General features: G+C 45.4%; 1 protein-coding gene across 6 annotated transcripts in view; it reads left to right on the top strand.

Annotated features, from left to right (window-relative positions):
- The window catches only part of KCND3 (potassium voltage-gated channel subfamily D member 3), a 131,095-nt gene extending 112,746 nt beyond the window's left edge, over positions 1-18,349 (top strand). For 5 of the 6 annotated variants that reach the window (XM_071578536.1, XM_071578537.1, XM_071578535.1 and 2 more), the window contains 5 exons: positions 670-771; positions 7,017-7,109; positions 9,752-9,808; positions 10,711-10,958; positions 13,010-18,349. In XM_071578536.1, the coding sequence (XP_071434637.1) occupies positions 670-771; positions 7,017-7,109; positions 9,752-9,808; positions 10,711-10,958; positions 13,010-13,214 (705 nt within the window). In that variant the 3' untranslated portion in view covers positions 13,215-18,349. The remainder of the gene's footprint in view (positions 1-669; positions 772-7,016; positions 7,110-9,751; positions 9,809-10,710; positions 10,959-13,009) is intronic. The other variant, XM_071578539.1, reaches the window with a different exon arrangement.
- The last annotated feature ends 1,399 nt before the right edge of the window (positions 18,350-19,748 follow it).

Raw genomic sequence — 19,748 nt, forward strand, 5'->3', positions numbered from 1 at the left:
TGCTTTCTTCTGGACTGCTTTTTATCATCTAACTTGTCCCCCTGGAGATCCAGAAGGCCAGGGATGAATAAACATGAGAAGACTTGAATGCCTGTGTTGTTGCACAGAGTGACTTCTGCCAGTTGTTAAGAGATGTGGATTTTGGGGCAGTCTTATATTATCAGGTCCCAAAGTTAATAAACTAAACACTGAGGGCCAACCATTCCTGTACTGCAGCAGCACAAGCAGAGCAAGTGACAACAGAGAGGTAAGAGCACAGAGCTGAAAGAAAGAGGATTAAACAACCAAGCCCATCAGAGGGAAGGTGAGCCATGACAGCAACCCAAGTGCAGAGCACACAACACCAAATCACACAAAGTCATCCTGGGCCAAGAGCAGCCTCTCATTGCTGTGCATCTCTCCCCAGAAAATTCCTATAACTTCTGAAGGCCCAAAGAGATCTGCAGCACCCTGGTTGTTGTCTCTGGAAAGGTTTTTAATGCTTTGTGGGTCCTGCAGACAAAACTGTGCTGGCTGCTCTCGGCAGCACCTCATCCCCCCTGCCCACCCCTTGCATTTCACCCTCAGGGCAGAGCGAGAACCTGAAATTTCCTTGCTCCTGGTATTGTCAGGCAGGATTGGTCCCTCAGCATTCCCATTCCTAACCACATTTGTTTCCCTGCTGCACAGAAAGCTCGACTCGCCAGGATCCGCGTGGCCAAGACGGGCAGCTCCAACGCGTACCTGCACAGCAAGCGCAACGGCCTCCTCAACGAAGCCCTGGAGCTCACGGTGAGTGGGGGGACCCCACGCCCTGCCACAGCCTTCCCCCAGCTCCCCACTCCCACTCCTTCCCCTGGGCTCCCTCCCTTTCTCTCTGGCTGCCACTTCATTGCTTGTTATGCAGCGTGGCAAGGTGTTATCGCGGTGTGGAGGCACAGCTGGAATCCAGCTGCACATCTGGATGGGAGCACAGAGCTCCTGGGGGCTCCTCCTTGAGCTCACCTGGAGAAGAGGAGGCTCAGGGGAGACCTTCTCACTCCCTACAACTACTGAAAGGACGTTGTAGCCAGGTGGGGATTGGTTTCTTCTCTCAGGCAACAAACAGTGGGACAAGAGGGCACAGCCTGAGCTCTGCCAGGGGAGGTTTAGGTTGGATATCAGAAAGAAATTCTTTACAGAGAGAGTGGTCAGGCACTGGAATGGGTTGCCCAGAGAGGGGGTGGATTCTCCATCCCTGGGAGGTTTTTCAGCTGAGGCTGGACATGACACTGAGTGCCATGATCTGGTAATCACAGTGGGGTTGGACCAAGGGTTGGATTTGATGATCTCAGAGGTCTCTTCCAACCCAACTGATTCCATGATTCTAGAAAAGGTTCTGGCTTTCCAGCAATGAGCACAGTTCCCTCTAATCCCTCTGTTTGGAGCTGGACTGATTTACACAGCCCAAAGTCTGCCCACACTATAAATATCCACTCCCTTCCAACACACAGTCATTTATTCTTTAAGAGCTATCTGATCATCTCCAACAGGACAGGAAAATATTCCCTAGCTCCTGATTCAGGCAGCTTGGTGGTGGGTTTATTTTTAAAGGCCTGTGGCTGTTCAGGAGGAGGGAAGTTGTGAGTGCATCACATTGCTCAGCAGAATCGGTGAACACGAGAGGAGGTTATTACATTAATCCTGGTCAACACCAGAGCAGGTATTAGCACATCTCAGGGATTTCATTTCAAATAAATCAGCCTTTCATGCACTTGGGGAGCAAAGAGGAGCTGGAGAATGTTCAACTGAGCCATCAGAGCCACCTAGCACTCCTTCAGGCATCCCTACTTGGGGTCTAATCCTTCAAATACATGATTTTTTCTTTGGACATCCTTGAATTTGTGTCCAGAGAAGGACAATGGAGCAGAGGAAGGGTCTGGTAAGTTCTATGAGGAATGGCTGAGGGGGCTCAGCCTGGAGAAAAGGAGGCTCAGGGGGGGCCTTCTCCTTCTTTGCAACTCCTGAAATAGGTTGAAGCCAAATGGGAGTTGGGCTCTGCTCCAGGGAACAGGGACAGGAGGAGAGGGAATAGCCTCGGGCTGGGCCAGGGGAGGGTCAGGTTGAACATCAGCAGGAATTTCTTCCTAGAAAGGGTGGTCAGGGAGGTTTGGAGTCCCCATCCCTGGATGTGTCCAAGGAATGACTGGACATGGCACTCAGTGCTCTGGGCTGGTGAACAAGAAGGTGATGGGTCAAATATTGGACTCAGTCTTGAAGGTCCTTTCCAGCCTTCATGATTCCATAAAATCAAAGCTGAAAACCCCTTTCAGCCCCTGGTGAAAGCTGCTGCCCAGGGCCTGAGCCCAGCCCTGCCCAGCTCAGTGGGCACAGCTCAGGGAAGTCGTGCAGCACCTTCTTTTGCCCGTGGGAAGCTGCTCAGCTCAGCCTGAGAAGGAGAAACCTGGCCCTTTACAACTGGAATAGAATTTAAATGACTTTACAGAAGCACTTCACACCAAGTACAGCTTTGGAAGGTGAGGTGCCCAGAGCAGTTTCTCTTCTCCCCTCCAAAACAAGTTTTATCCTTCTGACTACACATCCAGCTGTTGTCTTCTGCTCTGTGAATGGCAACAACACTCAAAAATCTGTTGCTTGAACCATCTGTTGCTGTTGAACAGTTCAAGAGAAGTTTCTTTATCAAGCAAAAGATCAGCCAGACTGGTCACACCTATTCCAGAACCTTCTCCCCATCCAGGACAGGCTCAGGGAAGTCAACCCTGCTGGGATTTTGCTTTTTCATTACCCAGGAACAAGCAAAAATTTGACTAAAAATTTAAAATTTCCTTCTAAGCCTTAAATTTCTGGGTTTCAAAAATGCCAGAAGAGCTTAGCAGGGACACTCAATTTGCACTTGATCTTCCAACCTGTCATCCCAACAAGAATCTCCTCACTTCTCTTGTCAACCAAAGCTCCCTGCCAGGACCACTCAGGGAAGAGCAGCTGACACACCAATGCTGAGAGTCCAAAATGCACGAGGTTGAGAGAAATATTTGGCTGAATTGGGCTCATTTCTTGGCACCTGCCCCAAAAAAAAAGTGGAAAAAGGGATCATTTTGTTGGCTCTAAAGCTACTGTAGGCACAGGAATGAAAACAAAAACGCTTTAAAGAGGTTCTAGATTTTTTTTTACCCATTAATAACTAAATTCAGATTTATAGTAACACCTAGAGCAGGTTTTTTGCAGAGTTTTCTGAGTGCAACTTGCTTTCTGGTGGGTTTATAACTGAATCATAGAATCACAGAATGGTTTGAGTTGGAAGGGACCTTAAAGATCATCTTGTTCCACTCCCCTGCACTGGGCAGGGAGCCTTTCACTAGAAGAAAGGTGGAAGTGCTGACATGACTCCCCCACAGCCCAGAAAGATGCACAAATCCCACTTGGAAAAGCACTAAATCCTGTGTGAATTTGTATTAACACTCTGTAAAAAAAAATATCCCCACTGAAGGAACTTTCTGTTGCAATAGTCAAAGAATTACCATCCACCTGTGACTTGTGGGAATATATTTATTTTAATTTGCTACATTCCTGAATTTTTAATATTTTACTAAAACAAGAAACTTGCCAAAGCCATGCCTGGCACCTGCATGAGCACCAAGAAATGATCTTGAACTACCTGAGGACCAGCCACATACCTGAACCAAGACCCAACACATTTCTCTCCATCCCCGGGTAGTGGCATTAATTAATTACAGAACTGCAGAATATTCTTTCTTTACATGACCATTTTCACTCCACGAGGCAAGATTTTATGCCCTTTCATTTTATGGCAGGAGAACAAACCATTCTGAAGGGTACAAAATGTGAATGACAGCATAGTCTAGACAGCCAAATTTTTGAAGCTGTAAAAATATGAAGGGATGTGACTTCTGCCATTGCTATATTAGGCACCAAAATATTATCCACATACTGTATTTGTCAGTCAAATTAGGCTGAAACTGCTTCAGTGGTCAGGGGCACATCCCCTTTGGACACCTTGGCCAGGATTGATGCTCAGAGGAATGGACTGCACGTGGCTGCTTTGTCACCCAGCAGTGATTCCAACTGCAATCACTCCATGGCCAGGACCAGATATTATCCCTTCCATCAGCAGCAATCCCACATGTGGTGGTGTTTGACCAGTGCCCAGCACACTGCCTGGCAGACTGGCACTGGTGGGTCACTGCCCCACAGCATATCCTGGCTGTGGCTCTGCAGTCAGAGCAATAAATTGGAAAATAAGGACTGCTCAGGATTCCAGAACGTGTGCCAGAATGTCCTTTCCTTAGCACTGACACCATCTTCCAAGGGAACAGCATGTCTTCAGCCTGCATCAAAGGGAAGGAAAAGGGAAGAGAAGGATTCATCCAAGGACAGCAGCAGGAAGGGGATCTGCTTCCAGCAAGAATACAGGCTCTTGCTTCACAAACATGTGGATTTGTGGCATTTGCCATCTAGACACCAAGTACTCAGACTGTTTTCTTCTCATTTAGAGAAATTTTTTTAGTGGGCTTTATGTCAAAAGTGCTCAAGGGTTGGTGAGCTCCTTCCCATGGCAGCAGCCTACATATCCTCTTAGCACTAATCTCCTTGTACAGCCAGCTGAAATTCCCTTTTAGCTGCAGTGCTGGGAGCTGGATATCCCAGGAACAGGAGGTTGGGAGGTCTTGTGCCTTTTCACAAGCAGAACCTGCTTAACCACAGATAAGCTTTGTAGCTGCTCCCCTGAGCTGGGACAGTCCAACCCCTGAACCAGCTCATCTTGGTTCATCAATTCAGTGAGATGCAACACTCACAAAGAGGTAAAGTGCAGATATTTTGGATTCCAGTGTGTTTCAGCCTCCCTCCAAGCAAGCAGCAGTTCACTGAATGTCTTCCAAGAACAAACTGAATGGCAGCTGGCAGCAAATCCTTGCAGAACAGGCAGCCCAGCTCAAAGAGCAAACCATGCCCTCTCTTCCCCCCACCAGCACTTCCATTACACCCAGACTCTTCTAATGAACACACAGATTTTGTTTGCCTGCAGTGCCACTAATGCACCCTCTATAGGTTCACTTCCTCAACAGGCCTGTCAAAATGCCCAGTTTCTGGGATGTTGGCACTGGCACTGTCCTAGGGCAGGACTTCCTGCAGATCTCATGCCTCATTTCCACTGAGGATGGTCTCAGTGGTTGCCTCCTCTTTGTTTCTGGAAACACTGAGCTGACTGAAAAAATCCAAAAGGAAGATAAGGTACAAGCCACAGTGCCTGATATTCCAGGTTATTCCTGGTCACTGCCATCCCTTGAGCTCTTCCCTCAGTGACAAACCCAGATTTGTGATAGAAGGTCCAGGGAGAGACTGGGCTGTGCTGCCAACACTCAACAATTGGCTTGAGTCTCCTGCCAGAGGTTTCAAAGCTCTATCTTTGCTCTCAGATCCCATTTAGATTTCCTCCCAAGCAAATCCTCATAAAAAGATACTGTTTGCAATATTTGCTCTTCCTTTCTCCTTTTCTAGTGTTTTAGTGCAGCGTCATATCTGCTTTAAGGCATCCAAGGACCTCCATGGGAATTATTCCAGCCCAGACTTCAGTGATCCCAGCAGGGACCAACAGGACCTGCTGGATGTGTCACCTCACCAGGAGGATTGTTAATAAGAAATATGGAACTGATTTGGGGTTTTTTTTAGGCCACTTCTAAAAATACTTCTGGGAATGCTCATCTTCCAAAACAACAGCAACAAAAAAAATCCATAACCTGCCTAAGATGCATTCCCACAGGAATCTATTAATTCTGGGTAAGGCAGCTTTCCTAATGCACCACTTCAGCTGCGTTTTGGCATCTGTCAGGGACAGAGTTATTCCTTCACTTAAGGATCACAGCACCAGCCTGGAAATGGCATCCAGAAGAGGCATTTGCAGTGAATCACTGGGACACAGGAGTGTGTTTAAATGCAATGCTTCAACCATAGATGGATTTGACCCCCTTGAGAGCAACAGGCAATGTCTTGGCACTTCTTACAAGATGTTCTGCCGTGTCTCCCATCCCACCCATTTCCTCTTTGGAACAGTCAGATATTGCTGGTTTGTGCTTAAGCAGAGATTCAAGCCATGCACACCCATTTTTGACTTTCAGATTCAGGCATTGCACAAGACACCAGGCACCCCTTGCTTGTGGAAAGCATTTTCCAACCTCTAATTGCTATGGCATGTGATTGCCTTTGAAAATGCTCATCCTCAAAACCACACAGAGATTAAGGTGTCATGAAATCACAGTGAGGTTCAAGACTTAAGTAGCAGTAGTAAGAGAATATCCTTAAAAACCCAAATCTTAAATCTGCCACCACACAACAGAGAAAGGGTCCCCTCCAGCTCAGGATGATTCTAAGTATGTTTGAACAGGATAATTTATATATATTAACTTTTTCATTCATAGCGTCTGCCAGTCCCTCCTTTCTCCCTCCCTTTCAAAGAAGGCTTGGCCACACATTCAGGGGTTACACACACTCAGTTTGCACCAACTCTCATCCTCAGGACCTCCTATAACCCCCTAAAAAGAACCAGACAAGTTGAGGGAGGGAAAAATCGGGCTTTCAGCTCAGAGGAGGCAGCACAGCTTGTGCTTTGACTCCTAACACAGCCCAGAGTTCAGAGGACATCTGTTGGCATTCAAAGGTCACGTCAGGCTTAGAAGTCTTAATGCATTTTGGAGAAATAGGACAGCACAGGTTCTTTTTCTCTTTACATTGTGGCTCCTGAGACTTGACATCCTAAGTCAGTTCTCCCCACGTTTCCTCCCCAGCTATGAAACACCTTGAAGCACACAGGTCTGGAATCAAAGCTGAGCTCCTCACCCTGATTTAAAAGGCAAATAGTTAAGAAAATATTGATGAAACTACACATGAGCCAGGAGAAAAATGCTGAAATTGTGATCTTTACCCTGGTGAAAGCTCATGCTGGTATTGATAATTCTGTTTGTTGTCCTGATTTTACACCTCGTTTGGGTTTTGTTTCCCTCTCTCTTTTTGTGGCCGTTCAGGGATCCACCGAAGAGGAACAGCACATGACTAAAGGCACCTCCTTAATCGAAAGCCAACACCACCATCTGCTGCACTGCCTGGAAAAAACAACCGTAAGTACCAACCCAGTCCTTTGCCACCGACCAGCTCCGTGTGCCTGGCCCGGGTTTCCCATGGACAAGGGGTGCCCACGGAATGCCCTGAGGTGGCCCTTGGTCAGACACATCCAGGACACCCACACCTGTGCCAGGGGGGTGACACCAAAGCTCCTGATGCTCTGCAATGGGTGAACTCCTATTTCATTATCTTCTTAAAATAATAAAAATCACCCCTGTGCAAAGGGATAAAGATGTGATTGCTCCTCCTCAGCCACCTCCACCTGTGCAAAGGCAGCAGCAGGTGGCTCAAAGTCACCTGAAGGCAAGGAAGTTTTCAGCATGGGATTAGAGAGATCACAGAAACAACAAGTTTAATTTCTTCAGTGCTTCTGAAAGAGAATTAAATTTCATTTATCCTGTGTTGTCAGTCACACATCATCATATACACCCATCACTAATTAGCAATAAAGGACAGCTCTGCTGCCTTAAGAGGAAGAAGATGCTGGTGGTGACTCCAAGCAAAAACCTGGTCACCAGTGCCAACAGGCTGGAAAAAAAAATCACCTTTAGCCCTTGAGATGGCTCAGAGCAGACGAACTGTATCCATGGGCTTAAAGGTTGCACAAATCTTTTCTCATTTCAGTCTGGTTACAAGGGCAGGTAATTTATCTCAACGCCAGCCAAGCAGTTTCTACAGCGTGACTTTTCTGTTTGCATCGTGCAAGGTGTTGGGAGTGAGAGTTTTGTTTTTTATTATTAAGTGATTGTGTGTGCAGAAGCCTCTGGGAACATTTCAGATGTTTATTTGATACATATGTTTTGCTTCCAGGTTTCTATAAAAGGTTCTGCAGTAAAGGAACACATTATCTATACCATGATTCATTCTAGAAAGAATGAAGCGAGGTTAACACTTGAAATATTCATGCCTTTTTCTATCTGCATCCATCATCAAATGTGCTTTTGATTTCTGACTTGCAAGAGTTTTCTTTTAGACAAATCACCTTCACTTCCATAGTTTGGTTCATGCTGGAGTAACACCCCTTAGCCCTCAGCGACACACTGGAAGAAGATGCTGATTAATTAGTGACCTCTGAGCCCAATGAGCTCTGAAGGTCACCAGGCCAAGGACAGTGAAATGATTCTTCCTGTATCAATGACAATTGAATTTGTTCTATAAGAGTCATCTTGTGTTTATTTCAGCCAGTTTTGGATGTTACATAATCAGCAGATATTTCACAACCTGACTCTTCAGTTTAGAACTTTGTGCTTAAAACCTTCACTAGTACAACCCATATTGCACAAAAATACTTCCATTGGAGAGCTTGCCCAGAGTGGGTGAAGCAAAGCAAAGCTGACAGCCCTGCCTGCAGGCTCTGCCCTTGCAAGGCCTGATTTTAGAGAGGTTTACAGAAATTGTGACCTCTGTCCAGGGCAGGTGAACATCTCCAGGCTGCTCCTTACTAATGAGCTGCTGAAGCACCTTGGCCAAAGTGGGCCCTACTTTGTGGGTGTAGTACCCTCATACCTGGCTAAATCAGCCCACCAAAGGTTGATTGCCTCCAGCACACAAACCTGCTCACACAGTGAGCCTCAGGCATTGAAAATGTTCCAAATGTTGCTCTTTGCAGCAGAGAATGGCACTAACAGTGATACTTGGATTTTCATTAAAACCCAGAGAGAGAATCTGCACAATATTTAATGTGTTTTCCCCTGCCATTTTTCAGCCAGTTATTACTGTGATGTGGCACCAAATCACACAGCAGGTTTGGATTCTGGCCTGGAATTAGCAATGCAAATAGTCCAATGGGTTTGTGTGGAAGTTCTGTAGTTCACATGATCTGTTAAAATGCTGTGCAACAGTTCTCCTCCCCAAAATTTACATCGTAGCAACAGCATTTTTAAACACTGAAGAGTCATTTTGTGAGCAAGTCGCAGGAATGGAATGAGGAATGTACCATGGTTGCAAACTTGTTTCAATGGGCAATTCACCTTTCCTTAAACCAGAGAGGACTCTCCAAGTGGATTATTTATGGACATGGTGTCTGGGTTGTCACTGGCACAGACTTACAGCCCAATGGCTGTGAATGGCTCACAAATCTGCTGTGTCAGATGACAAAGTGACCCTGGAGTACTTGTAGCTGCCACAACAGAGATTACTTTGTCATATTAGCACAACAGATGGAGTTTTGTTCAAACAAGAGGAGGTTTTTCCTCTCATTCCAACTCTCAGATTGAGTATGAACATTCACATGCCATGTTTTCTCCAAGTGCTGAGTGCATCAAATCCAGCCCATCAACCCAAACCTTTCTTCTGTGTTTTCACAGAGGATGATCAAACCCCACACCCACTGGCAAAACAATCCCAATCTGTGGCTTGTGAAACAGCAGCTGAAACTTTGGCTCTCAAAAGATCAAAGTTATAAAGTTCTGATGGGTCTTGTTCTGTTTCCAAGAAAATAACATTCAGAAGCTTAAGAAGGAAGGAACAAAGGGGTCTGATTCAGGCAAGGTTTGGTGAAGAGAAGGTCCTGTTGCCCATTCAAACTTGAGTGAGCTGGAATGCTGAGGCAAGAGATGCAGTGCTGAGACTAAAGATCTGAATGCTGGAATGGACAATCAATTGTGTTTTTATCTTCTGTTGGCATGTTGTCCCGTAGGGATTGTCCTATCTTGTGGATGATCCCCTGTTATCTGTACGAACTTCCACCATCAAGGTATTTCCTTTTTAATTCGATCTGTTTTCTCTATGGTCTCTGTGACATGTCTGGAGAGTGTTTGCTGATTTTCTCGTTCTTGGTCTTGTACTTGGGAGTTTGTGCACGTGGCTCCCTTTGGTTATCCAGTGCTCTTGTTTCCTGTGAGACTTGTTGGTTGTTCTGATGGAATCTGATGGCTGCCTTCAGCATGGTTGCTTTTGTTTCCCATCCTTTTTAGGGACTGGATAAAGTCTGTTCATTAGAACTACCTGGGTGTTCTTTCTTTCAGGATTTCTTGTTTCTTAGCAAAATAACTCTTTCCAGATTCAGCTTTCTGAATTTCCTTGCCCTACACACTTGCCACTCTCACCTGCCATGTTTCTTCCATTCATCTAAGGCACTGCAGGGATGCTTTGAACCCAACAGCCAATGCAAGACACATCCTGCAATTAAGTTTTATGTCCAGGTGGGCATCCAAATAAAATACAATCCTGTCCCTAGGCCGAGAGGAAAAGGAGCATAAGCTTCTCTTGGGGATTCATAACCATGTGGCATTCCAGACTTTTTGAAGCCACTTCTGGAATCCACACACAAAAATGAAAGGAAATTTGACCAAAAGAGATCAATCACCTCAGTGAGCAAGGCAGCATGAACAGACTCTCCTGCTTTTCTCACTGCTCCCCTACTGACACAGGAGAGCAAAATCTCCTCATAGTTGTAGTGAGGGCAGACTCACTTCTTTTTAGGGTATTTAGGACAAGTGCAGATATTTTCAGGCACAGGGGAGAGAGCATCTCACACAGAGCAGGGGCTGCCACTCCCCACCAGCCCAGCCAAAGGTGCCGCTGAACACAAACTGCTGCTGGGCCAAAGCTGTCGGTGCCACCAGAGAGTGACATCCCTGTTTTGTCCCCTGGCAGAACCACGAGTTCATAGACGAGCAGCTGTTCGAGCAGAACTGCATGGAGAGCTCTCTGCAGAACTACCCCTCGTCCAGGAGCCCCTCCCTGTCCAGCCACCACGGGCTCAGCACCTCGTGCTGCTCCCGCCGCAGCAAGAAGACCACACACCTGCCCAACTCCAGCGTCCCTGCCACCCGGCTCCGGAGCATGCAGGAGCTCAGCACCATCCACATCCAGTGCAGTGAGCAGCCCTCCCTCACCACAAGGTACAGTGCCAGCCTCTGAGGTGCATTGTGCCACTGGTGGGGTCCTGAAGGGCTCTTCTCCCAGCAGGGAGAGGGGTCTGGTGATGGAAGAATCTTTGCTTCCCTCCTTCTAGGGATAACCCAAGGATAAAGGCTGCAAGCTCTTCCTGGGAGAACCAGGTCAAAGCCAGACTCTAGTGCAGCTCTTAGGTTGGATCTCAGGAGAAGGTTCTTTCCCCAGAGGGTGGTGGGCACTGAACAGGCTCACCAGGGCAGTGGGCACGGCCCCAAGACTGCCAGAGCTCAAGGAGTGTTTGGACAAGACTCTCAAGGACAGGGTGGGATTTTGGGGTGTCTGTGCAGAGCCAGGAGTTGGGCTGGATGGTCCTTGTGGGTCCCTTCTAGCTTAGGATATTCTGTGATTCTTCCCTGGCCAGACTGGATTTAGAAGTAAGAATTCCAAGTGACACCTGCCTGGGAAGTGCTCACCAAACAGGCAGGAGCCAGCAACTGTGTGCCACTCCCAAAGCTGGCACAGGACCAGTTCACAGCCCAGCTCCCAGACAGCCCAGCACTTCCAAACCTTTCCTGTCAGCAAATGCTGTTACAGAGGTGCACACACTGACATGGTCCCCCAGGGACACTCACTCCACTGATTTTCATTGTCCAAACATCTAAATTGCAACTCCAAGCATCACTGGGAAACGAGGAATTTCTTAGTAGCCCCCACCTACAAAGCCATAAATGGCACAGGTGAATTGTCCCTGAATAGAGAACTTTGAAAATTTCATTTTATGCATAACTTGCTGGGAAAAAATCATTTATTCACTGTATCATTCTTGCAAGTATTAAATTACTTTGCAAATCCCCCTCAGCCCATTAAGTTTCTCATGCACCAGGGCTGGTTTTGAACTTCCCATTCTTCTTCTCCCCACTCCTATCAAAGGGATGTAGAAACTGAAACAAAGCTGCCTTTAGGGCAGCAAGCGATTACTTTGTGCCAGAAGGGCATTTCAGAGCATGAATTATGAATGAATAAGCACAAAACAAGTCTCCAGCTATTTCACTTTCAATATGACAATATTTTAAACCAGCACCTGAAGCAGTAATTTAGTGGAATGTCAACTATTCTGCCTATTTCAGTCGGTGCTAAATCAGATGCCTGTGATATTTTAAATGTCAACACTTATTTCACTTGCTTACCAAACTGTGGAAGAATGGAGAGAGAAAAAAAGCTTTTCAGTTGTTTTTTTCATGTGGAATTCAACTACCTGGGTGTGCTGGTTATCACTGGCAGAACCACCCGGGCCCTAAGACTGCCCCACTCTCTGCTTGTGCCCAGGGAGCAGGATGGGTTCTGCTGTTCTTGGGATGCTTGAGAGATCAAAAACCATCCTCTTGGTGAGTCAGGCTGAGGTAACCACAGCAATGGCTTTCCAGCTGGGAGCTTTACATTGTGAGAGACCTTGTGTTTCAAATGAACATGTTGGGCTGGTAATAGCAGAGTCCTGCAGCTGTGCAGATGCACAGAAATCAACCTATCATTTTCCCTCTGTAATTAATTATAGGGTGCAATTGATGCAGATCTAATAAGAATGCTCCCAGCTGCCAGATCCTTGAAACTGCTGCAGAGAGAGAGGAAAAAAAAATAGAAAAGATCAAGGGATAGTGAATTTGAAAGAGGTATTTGAAATGCAAGGAAGGCAACATCTTCCTCGGAAAGAACTACCTGTGCTCTGAAAAGATGCAGTACACAGGACAGTCTATTTAGATGTCCTTTTAAATAAGCTACAATTATGCCAGAATGGAATGGAAACACAACAATTTGCCCTGTGAAAAGCTGTATCCTAACCAGGGGGAGTATTAGCAAAGCTTAGTGTAATCTGGGTAGACATAAATGATGCCTTGCAGGAACGGGGCGGGGGGACCCATTTAATCGGAGTCTTTGGAATATTTCAGAGCCCTTAATAGAGAGAAATACACTGATTAAACCCCACAACCATCCCCAGCCTTTTGCACAATCTCGCTTGGAGAAAACCCAAACCCAAGCGCTAAATTTGGTTTTTTTCTAGTCGTTCCAGCCTCAACATGAAATCAGATGATGGGCTGAGACCGAACTGCAAAGCCGCTCAGATCACCACAGCCATCATCAGCATCCCCACGCCGCCCGCGCTCACGCCCGAGGGCGAGAGCAGACCCGCGCCCGGCAGCCCCGGCCACTCCACGAACATTCCCAGCACCACCACAGCCAACATCGTCAAGGTCTCCGCCTTGTAAGACGCGTCGTGCCCAGGAGGAGGCTGGAAAAGCGGCCCCTCTCCCTCCCTCCGCACCTCCGCGTTCTTGTCTCGCCGCAACTCGTGCCTGGATGGACCAACCCGGCGTGGCGCGCTCGGCTCGGCGGCGCGGACGCGGCGGGGCAGAGCATCCTTCAGCCGAGGACTGAGCAAGGAGGAGGGAAGGAGGAGGGTGGAGGAAGGTAAAAAACCCGCATGGAGAGCGTGTTGTGCCGTGAGAAAGGGGCAAAACCCACCTGTGGAGGCTGGAGGGGAAGAAGCATCGTGGCAACAGGAGAGTCAATAAAGCAAATGGAAATATAACACTGTGTATCGCAGCACCTTTTTAAAGGTTTTTAATGGATAATATTTATTCATGAGGAAATGACTGAAAAGGTGAAAAACAATGGATTTTGTGAATTTTTCTTTTTTTTTTCTTCATGGAGCAGAACCTTTAAACCAACCAAAATTTCGCATTTTTTTTTCTTTTATAGGAAAAATTTAGACAAAAAGAAGCCACCTGTCACAGAAATCTTTCTCCATTCCTCTGTGTGTGTGTGTGTGAGTGTGTGAGTGTGCAGCAGGAAAACACTGAAATCCAAAGGGCAGAACACGTTCCCAGGATTGGGTGCACAGCAGGAAAACACAGGGATTGGCAGCACACACATGTGCACACACACACACACCCCTCTCACCCTGGATGGCATTTCTTTCTTTAGACAATTTTGTACCCACCTTTTAAGTCAATACAGTGCAATTGCAAACAGTGTGTTTGTCTGCTAATTATTGTCTGTGAAAACATATTTGTGAAGAAAAACAACAACAAAAAAAGAGAGGCTTTAGTAGAGTTTTAGTCCCACATGGGTATCTGCTTTCTATTTTTGTTATCACTTACTTGTAAGAGTGTGACTAGACTACCAGTTCTGTATTTTTAAAAAGGAAAAAAAAAAAAGGTAGGATTCTTTTTTAATACTGTACACACAAATGGCAAAGAATGAAAGCACTGAACTCAACTGCATCAAGCATTCCTAAGTCTAACAGAAGTTTCTCGTAATGTATGCCCATGCTTTTTAAGTTTTGGTTTCTATATATCAAATTCTTTGCTAGCACTGGACGTACAACCCATTGTAAATAGTAGCCAAATAATGTCTGGATTTATACTTGATAATAATTAACCCCAGAGCCAAATATCTTGCATGGACAGAGAGGTATTTGGCTTTTTCAGAGTCTTAGGGCTCCAGTTGTCTCATCAATGGCTTCTGGGTTGCATTAATTTTGGGGACAGACTAGATCAGCAATTTTAGTTCTCCAGGCCCAGCACAGGATCTGCTTGAGGAAGGGGAGCAGTTCTGGAGTGTGGGGAACATTGGATAACATGTGGTACAGACAGCAATTTCATTTTCACAGTCCTACACTTAGTTTGGGAAAAGCCTGATCTTGTACTTGTAAATCAACCAAAAACTGCAGGACACTGGGTGGTACTGCCAAGTAGCTCATACTTCTAACCAAGCTGTGATCAGGCCTAGCACCTCTTCCTGAGATCTTTCTAGGAATGATTTATTGTGAGGAAACACATGGACCTGAAGCATAACTGATTTCCCCCCGTATGAGTAACTTTTCTCTCCCATTTCCAGAAGGATCCCCTTTTACAGGTGTGATCCATGAAGGGCAGAGTGAGGAATATCATCACCCACCTTCCCCCTTGTCACACCGTGTTTGATTACTGTGGTCATGCACAAACCTCTTCTATGACCCCATGAAGGGGGATGCACCACCTCCCACCAGCTTGGAGATAAGGAGAGACATCAAGTGTCCTGTCCTGATCAGTGATTTTACCAACATCACAGTTAAAAGAACGACTCAAAGCACGTCTGAGGCTGATTCAGCAAAGGGATGACTTTTTTTTAGCATCTGTCATAACCTCTCCTGATGTAATATTTATATCCACGTATACACACACATATAAATACCTACAGACACAGACATGTATAGATAATTAATAGACCTACATGCTGACTTACACATAGGAGCTGACAACCTGCTTTGGTAGCACTGCTGCTTGTCTGTAGAGTGGACTTGATGGCTGATGCATTAACCCAATACCCTCCTTAGAATCCTACAACATCCTAGGAAATATCAGAACTATGGCTAAGCCTCCAGTAGCTGCACCAGCTTCTACTCATTTATCCCAGTGCTGCAATATGTTCCCCAAAACTATGGTTAGCCCTGTTTTAAATGATTAAAATGCTCTGCCTTTTGCTGCTTCCTGTAGGAGGTTATACTGCAGTTAATCTTGCCATTATTGAGTTTTTTCTTGATGTTTTAATTTAATCTTTGCTTTCATTTCATTAACTGTCATTATCTGCTCCTCATCTGAGCACCCTCACCCCTGTAGATCAGAGGCCTTGCTCTCCACCACCTCCCACCTTGCAGCCTCATTGCCACTGGCACAGAGTGAGGGTGAAATGCCACTGTGCTGACAGGGGGCAGGAACAAAAACCCACAAAGAATCAGGGATTCAACAGGGATTCTTGGTGCTGCCTTTCTTATTCCTGATTCACCAGGGAGTGCAAACAAGCCACTTCATCTCTTTACACCCGTTTCTTTATCTGTAAATAGCAATTGTAGCAGCCCTTGCCCAAAGCACTATTGGTGCTTTTAATTGCTATCAATCAAAAGGCTTTTTGAAAAAAAAAAAAAAAGAAATAAAAATTCAGCATTTTTAAGAGGGAAAGGTAAAGTAAGGAGGAAAGGCAGCCCTAAGGGCTCTGGGTGGCTGCTTGGGCTGTTTGTGAAGGAAGCCACAGCCTCTGCTTGTTCCATGGAAGAGGAATGGTTATCTTTGCTCAGAAATACGTGGTTTGCCCCTTCTGCCATTCCCTGAGCAGGTGCTGCCCCACACAGTCAGTTCCTCAGCACAGACCCTCAGAGGATAAAACCAGACAAAATTAAGGGAGTCTGAGCCCAGAGGGACAGGGCTAAAAGTATTTTTAATGGAGGCATTAGCTGCCTTTATCCCCCAAACTGAAGCTGCCCCAGTAATGCTTCCCAAAGCACCAGGAAATGTTTTCATGGACTTTCAGCATATTCTGTTCACAGATTTCCTCTCTTCTCACCTGGCATTGGGCTGCAAACAGGAGTCACACCCAGCTGGCAGAGAATGATGAGAAATCCCTTTCACATGAAGGCTTTGACTTCCATCTACTCTTTCCAAAATCCACCCTTTACTTTCAGTTTCCTTGAAAATCTTAAGGACACCCATAAAGGCCACAGAAAACACATCTGGGTACACAAAAGTTAAAGAATTGTAAAATTTAATCTATCCTCTGTTAGCACAGGATCCTTCACTGATATGTGGCACTATTCTAGATTCAGAATAGATTTCAAATTCTCCAAGGACTTCCTCTACTTCCCTGGAGAGCCTATTCCAGAGTGACAGACCTCAGTGTCAAGGATTATTCTCCAGCTGTTCACCCATAATTCTCTCCTTATTTTTCTCTCTTGCTGCCATTTCTGCTCTGTTGCACCATTTAAATTATTCTCCTTTCCATAAGAGGAATGTAAAACTTTCTACAACAAATTCTTATCCCAGAGACTACTTTTATCTGTTAAAGAATTTTCAGTTAGAAGTGAACAGCTAAAAGATAACCTAAATAACACACGTGGCTTCAGTGTGGGATAAATTTAATGGATAATTCAAAATACAAATCCTTCTTTATTTGGCCAGAAAGACTAAATTTAATCAATGCCACTTGTTTAACCAAAAACTATTGATGATACACGTGTACTGCAACCCAGAATTTATCTAGACATGAAAATCAGATTAATACCAGCTAAAGAAAGTGAAGTTTCTTCTAATATTTTGCTTTTTTAAGTAAAGAGGTTGCAAATGTGTTGTATCTTACCTGTATTATAAAGAAAATTCAGTCAATTTAAACCCACATTTATTTTATGTGTTGCAACATCCCTTGGATCCTGTAATGTTTTTTTATGTTGGACTAATGCAGTTATAAAATCAGCACTCATGGATGGCTGTGAATATCAGCAGCTTTGAACTGAAAACTTAATTCTACTTTTGAAGTCAGATGAATAATACATTTTTCCCACATAATTTGCCCATCTGGTGTATCTTAATTGATTTTGTTTTCAATCACTTATTTCTCTCCAACACTCCAAGCCAACTGCAGTAGATACAAGGCTTTAAAGGCCAAGTTTTTAGGCTTCAGATTTGCCTTAAACACTCTCTATAATGATTTTATCCTTCAAAAAAAGCAAGAGGAAAGGGAAGGCAGTGAGCACGTGGGTCAGAGCCAGGAGACTGAGCATCAGGACCTGGGTCCTGCTCCTGGTGGGCCTGAGGAATCTCGAAGAAGTCATTTCACCTCTCTGCCAATTATATAACCTGTAGGGCAATTAACACCTCCCCCTGTGATGAGTGGAGCTCAACTCATGACACCCACAAAAATCCCCCAGGGAATTCTGGAGCCGGTGCACCAGAACTGCTGCTTGTGTTCAGACAGCAAAACCTGTGCCAGAAACGCTTCGGGTGGAACAGGCAAAAGACCAGGTGACAAAAGAGCTTGTGGAAACCCCTTCTTCTGTTCTCAGTCAACTCTGTTCCTTTGTGTGTATCCGTGTGCACGTGTTTCCTTCCATTTTGGGTTAAATTAGTGCTAGTCCAGGGGTCTCAGCTGTCTGGGGGGAAGGTACCAAGCACACCGAAGGCTCCTCTCCACTCTGTGGCAGCAACGACTGGGAGCAACCACAGGCTCCTTGGGCCACTGGAGTACCCTCCACACTGGTGTGATGGTCTATTTTTGATAAACCAGTAGGGCATTCCAATGCAATGGTGTTTTCTTTAGGAGTTTTATGTCATAAAAAGCTCTCAACCTTATTATTTTCTATTTTCGTACTCTAAATGGGCTTTGCTTACAGACACCAGAGGACAGACACGAACTGGACTGTGCACAACTGCAGGTAGCTTCATTTGAGAACAACTTTCTAGAAGAACCAAGTTTCCTGTTGTCTTCTTTTGGAATTGTAGTGCATATGTTGAAACTTGTATATCATTTACAGTATTGAGTCTTGTGCCACTGCTGTACCTGATGTATCCAATCCGGATTAAACAGAGTATGTGCCACAAATACCAAGATGATGCTGGAGATTTCTTCTAAAAGAGAATTCTGAGAGGGTCTTTTGGAGAACTTTGGGTGTTGAACTAAGCCACTCAAGCCGCATTTAAACACTAATAACCTTTATTTAAGAAGCATTAATTAAGAGTGAGGTGTCACAGGAGAGCAATAATGCAGGTCCTGAAGTGCATCTCCTGTGGTATCCTCTTTTTGAATGTTTAGATTTGCAAAATTCATCTTGGAGACAAAATCATCAAACTCTGCAGACAAAGTTGAGGTGAAACCCCTCCCTGGAGTAATTTGTGACACAAGGGGAGTAAGGCAGAGAAAAAGCAGAGAAAGAAAAACACTTCTAACAAGATACAGCACTATTTAAAGAGCATGTTATGCTTTTCTTTTAAAAGGCAATCTCAGCTGTTTAGGCCACTCTTGCATTTTGTGTTGCAGATGTGGGCAAAACAAGGAGAGCTGCTCTCAACTGTGACAGAAAGAATCACTTGGAGGCATCATTTAAAATCTACAAAATTATTTAGGCAGAAATTAAAATCACTTACCAGGTGACTCCAAAGAGCTTACACACCCTTTCCTCTCTTGTAGTAAGGGCTGAGTCCCACTAGGAGCCCTCACTGCCCCAGCTGCAGGGGAACCTCACCCAGCAGAGCCAGTCCTGGGAGACATTCCCACACCACCCCTGAGCTCCAGCAGTGCTGGAATCCTCCTGCACACTGAGAGGATAAAGTTTAGACCCACCACTCCATAAAAAGACCAGGGACACCACAGGATTTGCAGGGGGAATTTTGTAAGAATGTTAGGAATGCTCAGGTGAGTGATTTGTGTAAGCTGAGGGAAAACTGTGTTTCTCAAAATTAAAGTGGCTGAAGGTGGGCCATCAAACACCCCTGAAGACACACAGTGCACCAAATTAAAGCAGCAAATGTCCAGTTTATAGCAGGTGGGATGCACTGCTTTTACTCAGAAAATTCCAGCTTAATTCTGCATAAGGGAAATAAAACAACCAAAATCAGACACTGTATCTGCTTTAGGGAACCTTGGAACAGTGAGAAATCAAGGAAAGTCACTGAAGAAATGTGTCTCTATGATCCCAAACACACTACAAGCTGGAGGATGAAGTTTCAAAATCAGTGCAGTTAGCCCAGGGTCAGCACCCTAAGCCAGCCAGCATTCCCAACTTTTCCTGCTTCAGGACAGCTCCATACAAAGCAGTGCAAGCCAAACAGGAAGTATCAATTAGTTTTAGCACTAATAGGTAATTTCATTGCTAATTACAGCTTTCCTGTAAGCGTGGCAGGTCTGACACTGTTGCACCCAGAGGGACAGACCAATTATGATTGCTGCACGTTTTCTCCATAATTACACCATCCTCTCCCACACAGCTTGCTGTA

Source organism: Pithys albifrons, chromosome 28 (assembly GCF_047495875.1).
Source record: "Pithys albifrons albifrons isolate INPA30051 chromosome 28, PitAlb_v1, whole genome shotgun sequence".
Classification (NCBI taxonomy): Eukaryota; Metazoa; Chordata; class Aves; order Passeriformes; family Thamnophilidae; genus Pithys; species Pithys albifrons.